Source organism: Electrophorus electricus, chromosome 6, assembly GCF_041902795.1.
Source record: "Electrophorus electricus isolate QZ-2024a chromosome 6, ASM4190279v1, whole genome shotgun sequence".
Taxonomy (NCBI): Eukaryota; Metazoa; Chordata; class Actinopteri; order Gymnotiformes; family Gymnotidae; genus Electrophorus; species Electrophorus electricus.
Window position 1 is genome coordinate 29,461,255 of NC_137502.1, and position 10,801 is coordinate 29,472,055.

General features: G+C 40.6%; 2 protein-coding genes across 3 annotated transcripts in view; one reads left to right on the plus strand and one right to left on the minus strand.

The window, feature by feature from the left end:
- Positions 1 to 62: 62 nt before the first annotated feature.
- On the minus strand, positions 63 to 7,337 carry ngly1 (N-glycanase 1). Of its 2 annotated transcripts, none has more exons than XM_027024652.3 (12): positions 7,052 to 7,327; positions 6,478 to 6,592; positions 5,813 to 6,049; positions 4,561 to 4,723; positions 3,839 to 4,058; positions 3,517 to 3,638; positions 3,230 to 3,375; positions 2,779 to 2,889; positions 2,304 to 2,483; positions 1,833 to 2,021; positions 1,322 to 1,499; positions 63 to 944 (listed from the first exon to the last, which is right to left on the minus strand). In XM_027024652.3, exons 1-12 carry the CDS (start codon positions 7,150 to 7,152, stop codon positions 769 to 771), a joined length of 1,938 nt encoding a protein of 645 aa, XP_026880453.1. In that variant the 5' UTR covers positions 7,153 to 7,327; the 3' UTR covers positions 63 to 768. The 2 variants fall into 2 exon arrangements, with proteins under 2 accessions (XP_026880453.1, XP_081572421.1); XM_081716295.1 differs by having other exon boundaries at positions 813 to 944; positions 1,293 to 1,499; positions 7,052 to 7,337.
- Positions 7,338 to 7,668: 331 nt separating this feature from the next.
- The window catches only part of nutf2l (nuclear transport factor 2, like), a 5,775-nt gene continuing 2,642 nt past the window's right edge, over positions 7,669 to 10,801 (plus strand). The window contains exons 1-3 of the mRNA XM_027024634.3: positions 7,669 to 7,827; positions 7,986 to 8,097; positions 8,284 to 8,355. Of these exons, the coding sequence (XP_026880435.1) occupies positions 7,999 to 8,097; positions 8,284 to 8,355 (171 nt within the window). The 5' untranslated portion in view covers positions 7,669 to 7,827; positions 7,986 to 7,998. The remainder of the gene's footprint in view (positions 7,828 to 7,985; positions 8,098 to 8,283; positions 8,356 to 10,801) is intronic.

Sequence of the window (10,801 nt, forward strand, 5' to 3'; positions counted from 1 at the left end):
CCACGTTGTCTACACATATGGCAACCGGTGGAGGTGTTGGAAAAGCACCAACAGTAGTTAGGTTAAGTGGTAAATAACATCATTTTTAATATGCTTAAACTGTAAAACATTAATTTAACGAACCAATAACAATAAACGAAGGCTATTCTATAGCTGCAACTAAACATACAGATAGGTGTCTGCATTTTTTTCTCTAAAAGTGATGATTTAACATAGAACAGACAGTGGCATGAGAATGTAGACAAGTTAAACCTGTAGGGATTCTTAATTCTCCTCCATATTAAAATGAACCAATCTCCTGCCAAGTCACTGATACACAATAATAAAACATTTACCTTTCATTCTAGAATCGCAGCTCTCATCAGTATGAAAAGTTACAATGCATGCAGATTAAAGCATTAAAAGTTGATTTAGGCTCAAAGTTCTACATTCAAAAACTAGTTTCAGGTCATAAATTGTTTGGAATCATGTACAAGTTTTACCTGATATTTACCCATATGTACCAGCCCAACTCTTCTCGTCAGTCCCTCTCTGGTACCTTTTGCAGGCTCTTGCACATTTGACAAAGTAAAATAACCAGACAGCAAGGCATCGCAAAGTCCACTTTGATCCCATTAGGATAACCTAACTTTCTCCTATAACTTTAATTCAGGGTCTTTTACATAAAATGCATAGAGCATCCTCTTTTCCACCCATGAACTGACTTTACAGAACATGTTCTTTGTCATTAAAAAGATGCGGTGGGAAGGGGAGGGCACGGATTTCCCATCAGGCGTCCTCCATTTCTACGAGGATCTCTAATGAGGAGGTCTCCGATTCCTTCACGCTCTGCCTGAACAGCTGAGCATGTTGCCACGCCCCCTCACCATCCCCTCCGCTAAGCTCAGCTTCCACCACCAGCTCTGCAGATCCGGACAGGCCAGCCAGAGAGTGCATTTCTCCATCTGCAAAGAAAGCAGTCAGTGGTGGAACCTTCAAATCACAATGCACTGAGAAGTATCAATTTCAGTGGAAATTACCATGCCTGGTACACAGTCAGAACACGGACCTTTGATTCAGTAATCACATCAATTGTGACAATGCCCATATTTATAGTTAACACTTTATGGTTATTACTTTATTACTTCATAGTGATGCCTTCCTAGAAATAACAAGACACAACCAAATTACAGAACAGGGTCTGCCCATATGCCCATATCCTCAAAACCAACACACAACACCAGCAGTGCCAATTCGCAACAATATCGCTCCACAGTATTAAGTAGGTCTATGGTAGTGATTGAGTGAGTGACCTCTGTGCCAGTCTATCCAGCAGTTATACCTCCAGGGAACTCAATGGTGGTCTGAGCAGAGCGTACACTCCAGCGTACTGAGCCAGAATGGAAAGTCTGACTGACGGCTCGGATGGAGACTGCCTTGATCCTCATCCCCACAGGCACACAGGCAACCCTCCAGCACACCCTGCCTGAGGGAGAGCCCTCTGTCCGCGCCAGGTACACCTAAAACCAGAGCATATGCTAGTGGGTTATCAACACAAGGCAGAATGATTATGGGCTGCATCCAAGGTCTATCTAAGGTTGGCAAGAAATGGACTCCGTCAGCTGTACAGGCACAACCAAAAATTAGCCCCACAGAAACAAACTCAAGTCAAAACACATTTGTCTACACCTTTAAAGCTATTGTGTCCTGCCTAACAAAATCAGATGGTTCTAAATAGAACAAAGATGAAAACAAGTGGGCATGAAACCAAGTGACAACTACGCATTCTATAAACAAACTGCAATCAAAGCCTTCTGTGTCAATCATGTGTAGAGAGGATTACAGAAACTAACCATCTGCCAGTCGTGCTCTTCTTTCCTAAACACAGACTCTCTCTTCCACACTCCTGTCTCCCAGCCAGGGATCTTCTCTTGGCCACTGAGCACTCTGCAGTAGCAGTCCTTGGTCACATTATACTGTAGGTGGAACAACTTAGCACGCTTCTCAGACTCGGTGGGGATAAACACGAATTCCGCAGTTTTCTGAAACGGACAAAGTTCACTGGTTAATTTTTCATTACAGAATGTTTGCAAATTTCTACTGAATGCATTTCTTCTCCCGATTACAAATCATAGAAACAGCAGTACCTGAAGCAGTCACTGCTGATATGTGACATTCTGAGCACAAAGTGATGAGGGTAAAAAAAAAATTCAAAAACAGAGAAATTGATACACTGTTCATTTAAGAGTCATGCTGCTCTTCTCATATGTGGGTGATAGGAAGTGAGAATCCACTGATATACTGGCTGTAACTGTCTTTCCTACCCCTTTGGACCCCGTAGTAGGACTGGTCTCTCCGCGGGCAGCCCTCCAGCCGAGAGACCCTGAGATACGGCCTCCCATCTCCCCTGGCTTGGGGCTCTTGGGGGAGATGAACTCCACCAGCTCCACCAGTAGCCTCTCCAGCAACTCACGCTTCCTCTCAGCTGTCAGAGATTGTTGTCGCTGTACACACACAAACACAATCCATGCCATATTCACAAATCATATTCATTATTGTTGTTATTTAATACACTGATAAAGACTTCAGTTTACTTTTAGGTTACACAATCTATAAATTATAGCAGATCATATATTAAGTCAAAAGCTACAAATGTCTTGTGAGGTGGGGTTTTTTTTTTTTTGGAGGAGGGGTACGATTTCCAACAAATTTAGGGAAAATAAAATGAAAACCACTGCCCATGTAAATGTTTTCAGTACTAGCCCTATCAATATTATCGCTATTAGTGTAGATGCTTACCAAATTGTTAAGCTCATTGATTGCATGTAGCAGCCATGTCTCATCAGCCTGTTTACGTCTGGAAAGGACCTCCTCATGCTTGCAGGAGTACCTCCATGTTACGTCCACCACCTGTTGTTGTACACCATTTGGTCTAAAATATACTTAACTCTTAAAAAAAACAGGCTTTAACAGGATAAAGTCGAAGGGGTATGGGTGTGCATTATGGAAGCACGAAGCAGAAGACAGACAAACAGTTTGCATGACACAAAGAAGTACACAACGACCCAATTCCTCATCTTAGAGCCAATTATCAGCGAATCTGGTCGTTCCAATTCACAGGCCACAGAATCAGCTGGCCCAAAGTGCAGGCCAAAGAGAAGTTGCACTGTACCCGGACATCAGTGACAAACTTATGACTGCTACAGCTGGGGGCTAAGAAGTGAAGGACATACAAGATGTTTGTTGCTACCTGATCTTTGGAGAATGCAAGGATATAGGAAAGCTTCTTGCCCCAGCCGACCTCATACAGCAGGGGCTTATCGCAGGCATTTTCGCAGGGGTCACAGTGCAGCCAGCGATGCTGAGAGTCAGAGTACACCTCTGTCCACACATGGTCTGAACACACACACACACACACACACACACACACACACAAAGGCTGAACCATATGCCTTCACACTCACCTTATATGTAACCACAATGGATCTAAGCACCAGAGCAATAATGTATGAAGCATAGAGAAAGTGTGTTGAATACCTGTGTAGTCCCAGATATACCTTGCCTCCAGCCCCATCGCTCTGCAGCACAGCGTGAAACAGTTGGCCCACTCTCCACAGCGCCCCCTCCTGGTCTCCAGCAATTTTTCAGGATTATTATACCTAAAACACAAAACGAAGCAAAACCACACAAACACCGAGTCAACTATGAAAACAAAAGACACACCCAGAAGAGTGGAACATGGGTAGCCCTCCAGCCAAGGGACCCCGAGATGCGGTCTCCCATCTCCCACATCTCCACCAGAAACCTCTCCAGTCATTTCAGTTAACCATCTCCTTTCTGGTAAATGCTGACACGTTACCTTGGGAACCTGGTGACAAGGCAGCAGGTGCTGCAGTAGTGGTTCTCGACGCGGCTGGCTTCCCACCGTTGGTCGTCCGCGGACGGCGGCAGGGAGCCTGAAGACTGAGTGCGACCCCCACAGCGGCTGCACGGCAGGCTGTCCACCCAGGAGAAGAAGTCGCCTTTAAACCACTGCAACAGCTCCAGCACCAACATGTCCTCCTCAGCAAAGCTACACCCTGTAACATTTAAGGTGGAAATAGAAAATGAGGTGACAAAGCGAATCATGCCACTTTCTGCTTTCTTGTTCCTAAACCAAACCAGACCTTTTGCTGTGTTCCAGGGATGAGGCTTTGCAGGAGCATGACCTCCGACAGACCGGACATGCATCATTAAAACAGGTATACATTGAGAGGGCTGTACACGGCCCATGCTAAAACATTAATGAACCAGGCATTTCATCAAAACTTAAGATCGGCAGAACAGACTGGAAACAAGAAATACTGGTTTAGGTGTGTGTGGAAAACGAAAACAAAACAAAACAGCACGAAGGAACAAGTAACAAGCCGAAAGCTGTCAGTTTTCAGACTAAATCCATGATTTTGCACCTACTAAGCTCAAACCAGCAAGCCAGAAATCTCGATTCAGATAAGTCAATCTAATAAACAACAGCGGAGGCCGAGAAGCACTCCTGCTGCAGGATGAGCGACAGGGCTGTCCACCAATAAGTGGCAGTCTCACCCGGATCCGCTTCCCTGGCTTGCCGCAGTCGTTCTCGCGCTCTGCTGTGTAGCTGTTCCCTCGGCATGCAGCTCTGAGCTCTCCGCTGCAGGGCCTTATCCTCGTACACCATCACATGCTGGGAGTTCGATTGCAGAGTCCTCAGCAAGGCCATGCTGCTCACCTACGACGTCAGAGAGAGGGGAGGAAGAAAGGTCACGACATATCACGCCAGTGCACCGACGACGACTCCGGGTACGTGTCGGAGCTCGCCTCACCTGCCTATGGGTCGAGAGGGATTGAGAAGAATGATCCTGGTGCTACAGCAGTAGAACAGATGTCTGCGCGAATATGAACAGCGAGCTGTTGTTGGCGAGCACAAGAGCCAGAAACTCAGGCTTGTCGAGTCATCACTAAAGCCCAGAGAGATTCTGACTATGCCACATGGTGCTATAAATGCAAAAAGGCTTCAAAATAAATGCATTGTAGTTGCGTAGTCAACAATAGTGTCTGGCATTTGCGTGAACATCCGGGATCCACGCCAGTTAACCTATAACTACAAGAGATATGTGTCCAAAAGGCATTCACATCTATCTCCACCTCACGCAACATGGTGGGATGAACGAAGGGGGTGTGGTTAAAGATTCTTCTTAGCCAGTGATATGTCTTCATATCACTTGTCTCATTCATTTAAATGACTGAGGCACTGTATCCCAGATAACATCAGACCAAGAAGAGATTAGTGCATTACCCAGCATAAGTCTGTTTGTATGCAATGCTGGGGGAACTGCCAAATTATCAGAATGCACTGGAAAAATATTAAACACCCGCCTTTGTAAGTTCTAATCCTTTTCTAACTCACCTGGTTCTAATGGTCCTTCAAATATGAAACCGAAAAGGGTACCAGATCTCCAGGAACTGAATGAAACATCCCCTGATTAAAAAGAAGCTTGTGGTGATACCTACAGCTAGCCATCTCCTAGGTAACTAGTTTTTTAAGTATTAGGTGGGGCATATCTAAAGTCACAATACAAATAGCTTAAAAAAAAGTAATTATCCAGGTTCAGTATATTAACAATACATTTAGATAGCTGGAAGCTTGCTATGCAGACTTGCAACAGTACACACCTGCACCACTAAGACTTGCTACAGAAATCAAAGCCTTAATCTTTTGTGAATCAGACATAAGAAGAAAAAGACGAGCAGGAACTGGAAAACAGAACCATCTGGTTAATCTTAAATCATACAGTTACAACCTCTAGCACACACTTACCAAAGACTGTTGGTGTTGTGCAGGGGCCTGTGCAGGTGGCTGGCGTGCTGGTGCTTGTGCCGAGGTAGGAATCGCGGGGAAGATCGAGGTAGGACAACTGCCAGGGCCAGCAGGGCCAGCGGCACTCACGCGCCGACCTGCCCCCAACCTCTGCTCCCTCTCTGCTGCGATGGACTCTCGCACCCGCCTCAACTGGTCCACAGATGCCGAATTAGGAAACACCAGGTGCGTTTCAGCCTGAGAAGAATGACGTTGTAGTCAAAGAACACAATTACATCTTGCAAGAACAAAAAAACAAAAAACACCTCATCCATTATGCCGTATATTAAACCCAGAGATACATCACATGGAGCTTGGTCTCAGTCAGGGCATTTCTAATCATCTCAACATGCACTATCAGCAGAATGATTTTGCAACATCTACAAACTAATATAACAAATGAACAGACATTTTGTCTGATTTCAGCAAGATTCATCTAATAAATACAGGAGTGTGCCTATTTTAATCAAATACATTTTAGGCCAAATAGATGCAGGCTTCACTGACCTCATGATCAAATGGATCTTTAAGACATTTTTTGCATATATTTAAGCATGGGCAAGCTAGCTATTCAGAACAATATTTGAGTATTTCACCAACATTTCAAAGTCATATAGCTTAGCTACCTCTTCAAAGCCCATTTCAAAGAGGCATTCGACTGCTCCTTTTATAGGCAGAAGTTTGGTGGAGAAGGTCGGGTTGCCTATACGGATGGATCTGTATTTCTCTTCATTTGGGTTCCTAAGAACAATTAAACATGCAGTTATGAACTAATCAACACAAGCGTGCCCTCCTTCTAGCAACATGGCTAGCTAACTATCTAGCTTATCTAGCTACCTGCAAACCTAGCTAATTCCAAACCTTCTCTAATATCCACTAATAACAGGAACACTTCTGGGTGACACACCTGCATTTCCAGGAGCGGAACTGGGCACTGCTGACTTCTCCTGCTTAAACTGAAATTACCTCTAGCTCACTAGCTAACTACACAACTCGTTTTAATCGCGTTAGGTTACGCCGAAAGACGCAGACATATAAACTTAATCACAAGTTTAATTAGTTTAGTTTAGTTGTTTACGTAAGAAAGTGCGTTGGCTACGGTGATTTTCCAGGTTCAGAAAGATGACACTGCATTTAGATAGGCAGCTAGCTAACAAGCTAATCAGCATCTTAGCCAGCCAGACCGCTCAGTCACATTACCTTAGAATGTTATCCGCATAAGTTAACAATAATTTTGAGACATCCAGAAACACCTCGTTTGAATTTTCACACAATGCAGAGACTCCCTGAAATCCAGCCATTCTTCAAGCTAAACAAAGTTGTTGACTCTTCACCGATCTAACTAGAAGTCTCTTAAAAATTGCTGTCTCAAAATGCCTGAGAAATTAAACCTGAAAGGACCACTGGGAAAAATTATATATTTGGCCATTATTCTTATATTTAAAGATTTACTTTATTTGATGTATTTAACATTTCATAAATGTTGCTCTTCGTTTTCTGGTATTTCAAATAACGTCGATATGTGAAAAAAATTCAGGCAACTTTAAAAGAACCCAAGTCTTCACATATTAAATAAAAGTCCCTCGATTGAAAAGGCATTAATGTGATATAAAAATTATGTTAATGTTTCTATGTGTTCGCTGTTATCGTGTTATCGTGAATAAACGTAGCATTTTCACCCGATACCATTATTTTCGTTTTTTTCGTTTGTTTGTTTTTTTTTGTTGCAATATTGTCATTTAAACTGTCGTCCCACTGATGAACGGGTTCACAGGTCCCAGATCTGGTATTTCAGTTTCAAGTTGCTTCACCGAATCGTGATTGTGTGGGAAAACTCTGCTCCTAGGCCAGCTATTTATAATATAGCATAATTATACCACATTTGAGTGCATATTATTGGCTGATTCTCTTGAAAGTGAAGTTCTGCCGCCAAAACAGGAAGTCGGCGGTTTCCATCTCATTGAAAGGCGTTTTTGGTAAGTTAAAACAACATAATGCAAACTATTATAATCTTAAAAAAAAAAAAAAAAAAAAAAAAAAAAAGAATTAAAAAGTTACAACAGATGAACTGAGACGTTTCTATTCTCTCTCTCTGACCTGCTCTTTTGATGTGTCCACGTTTTGTTTGCTGCAGCACGTTTATCCTAATGGCAGACACACCGATGTGGGAGCAAATTGGCACGGGATTTGTGCAGCATTACTATCAACAGTTTGATACAGACCGCGTGAAACTCGCGGACCTCTATGTAAGATGAAGAGTCTTCGCTACGTGCTAATAATATTGCTGATAGTTAGCTATCATCCTTGCAAAATAAAAGTGGAAGGTTTTTCTTTATCCTGATGTACTTAAAACAACTTTTAAAAGGTATGCATTTTATGTATGCGACTTTAACGTGGAGAAATTTATATAGGACTGGTTTCATCTCTTTTAGACTGATACATCCTGTTTGACGTGGGAAGGAGTAGGCTTTCAAGGGAAGAATGCCATCATGGGCAAACTGACCGTAAGTTACGCTATGTTAACAGACTACACATAAAATGTGACCACGGTCACACCATGTGCACTTCGCAAAAGTTCGGTCGCGCTATCTACACTGACGGTTGAAGTGCGCGCCTATATTATGTATTACGGTAGCCAGTTTGCGAACAGATGTAGGGGCAAAGTGTATCGTACTTTTAGGGCAGACATTGAAAGTCTAAAAGAAATGTGTTCAGCTTAATTAAACATATCTTACTGAGGTCTAATACAGGGAAAGAAAATGTGTTAAAACATATATGTAGAAAAGTCTAAAATGTGTTGGAAATTCAAACCTTCCCAGTTAAAATCTATTTCTTTTCAGTTAATTCCACTATATAAAGATCACTTTCTTAGCTACTCATGGTACAATTTCATTTGAGAACTTTTGTGGCAATATTGTGTAAATGGCTAGTCATTTTACCAGAGTATATTTTAAAGTTGTATAAAATACACAAATCAAATGATCAATTCACTCCTCTGTGTTCCTTAAAAACACTTTCTCGTGTACCCATTGTACGAGTTTCAAGTGTTTTTACTGTAGGAATTTTGGGGTAATGGGATGGTAAAATCCTCTTAAATGTCTATTCGGTTCACTATAAATCACTACTTGAAGCTCTATAAAATACACAAATTGTTATCAAACCACTTTATTTAGATTCTTCAAGTATGCTTACTCTTGTACTGTGAGGGCAGTGGTTAAGGTACTTGATTTGTAATTGGAAGGTTGCCGGTTCAAGCCCCACCACTGCCAAGTTGCCACTGTTGGGCCCCTGAGCAAGACCCTTAACCCTCAATTGCTCAAGATGTACTCAGTCATAATTGTAAGTCAGTTTGGATAAAAGTGCGGACTAAATGCCATAAATGTAAATGTACCCATGGCATGATTTGCAGTCATTTTTACTATAGGAATTTGTAGCAATAGGATGGCAAAATCCTGTTAAATGTCTATTTGGTTCGAAATATGCAATATTTGAAACTAAATAAACTAGACAAATCAAATTATCAGATCTCTCCACTTGATTCTTTAAAAACACTCATGTACCCATGTTATGACTTTCAGTTATTTTTACTGTAGCAATTTGGAGTATTAGAATGGCACAGTCATCTTAATGTGTATTTGGATCTCAATATTATCAGTTCTAGAAGCTCTGTAAAATAAATAAGTCAAATTATCAAATTATTCTACTATATTCTGAAAAATACACTTTTTCATGTACCCATATGATATGATATTTGGTCTTTTTTACTGTAGGAATTTTGAGTAATGGGATGGCAAAACCCTGGTAAATGTCTGTTTGTTTCACTATGTATCACACATGAAATTATCAGACCAGTCCACTACATTCTTAAACATTCAGTCCTTTTGTTCTCATCATTTGACTTTCGTATGTCTTTATACAGTAAGAAAAGGGTAATGGGATGGAAAATATATCTGAAACAGGCAGTCATTTATTTTATGTACAGATAGATTTAGTAATTTTTATTATCAAACTTAATCATTACCATCATCACTTCCACCATTACCATATACAAATGCACACACATAAACAGGCTTCAGAACATTTTCTTCCACACACCTTTTGTTTTTTCACCATCTGACCTGAAGAAGATCTTGGTGGATCAAAGTTTAAATGTTAAACTACAGACAAAAAGCTTCTAGTATCCACAAAAAGTCCCCACACACAATAAATGTAATATATAAAGGTTTTCTTCACTGTAAAGCAGCAGAAAAATGTACTATTAATATAATAGAATAAAACTTGGGAAAAAACTTTCAAAAATGTACATAAAAATGAAAAAAACATATGTGTATTTTTTTCTGTTTAAAAATGGTGAACAGCAGTTAGCTTTCTTCCAAGTGATTATTTTTATATATATATATATATATATATATATATATATATATATATATATAGAGAGAGAGAGAGAGAGAGAGAGAGAATACACAATTTTGCCATCCCATTATTCCAAACTCCTAAAGCAAAAATATTTGAAAGCCACAGATATGAAAGTACCATTCAAGAATTTAGTGAAGAGATCTGATCATTTGATTTGTTTATTTTATAGAGCTTCAAAAGATGCATATATTTAACCGAATAAACAAATTCCTACAGTACAAACACTTGAATGTCATTATAATAAGTTCATGAGAAAGTGTCTTTCAAGAATTTAGTGGAGTGATTTAATAACAATTTGATTTGTTTATTTTATAGACCTTCAAATTTTGCATATATGGTACTGAATAGACTGGAATTTGCTCAGAATTCTAAATGTGCTGTACAGTTACTCCAAAATGCTACATTGAATATGACTGAAAGTCATACCATGGGTACATGAAACAGTGTATTTCAAGAAAATAGTGTAGTGATTTGATAATTTAATTTGTTTAAAGACCTTCAAATGTTGCCTATATGGAACCGAATAGACATTTG

Excerpts from the sequence above, each read along its gene's own strand:
- ngly1 (XM_027024652.3), bottom strand. The coding sequence starts at position 7,152 with ATGGCTGGATTTCAGGGAGTCTCTGCATTGTGTGAAAATTCAAACGAG. Across the intron at positions 6,593-7,051 it reads TATGCGGATAACATTCTAAG|GAACCCAAATGAAGAGAAAT; the intron begins GTAATGTGACTG and ends AATTGTTCTTAG. Across the intron at positions 2,484-2,778 it reads TCAATGAGCTTAACAATTTG|CGACAACAATCTCTGACAGC; the intron begins GTAAGCATCTAC and ends GTGTGTGTACAG.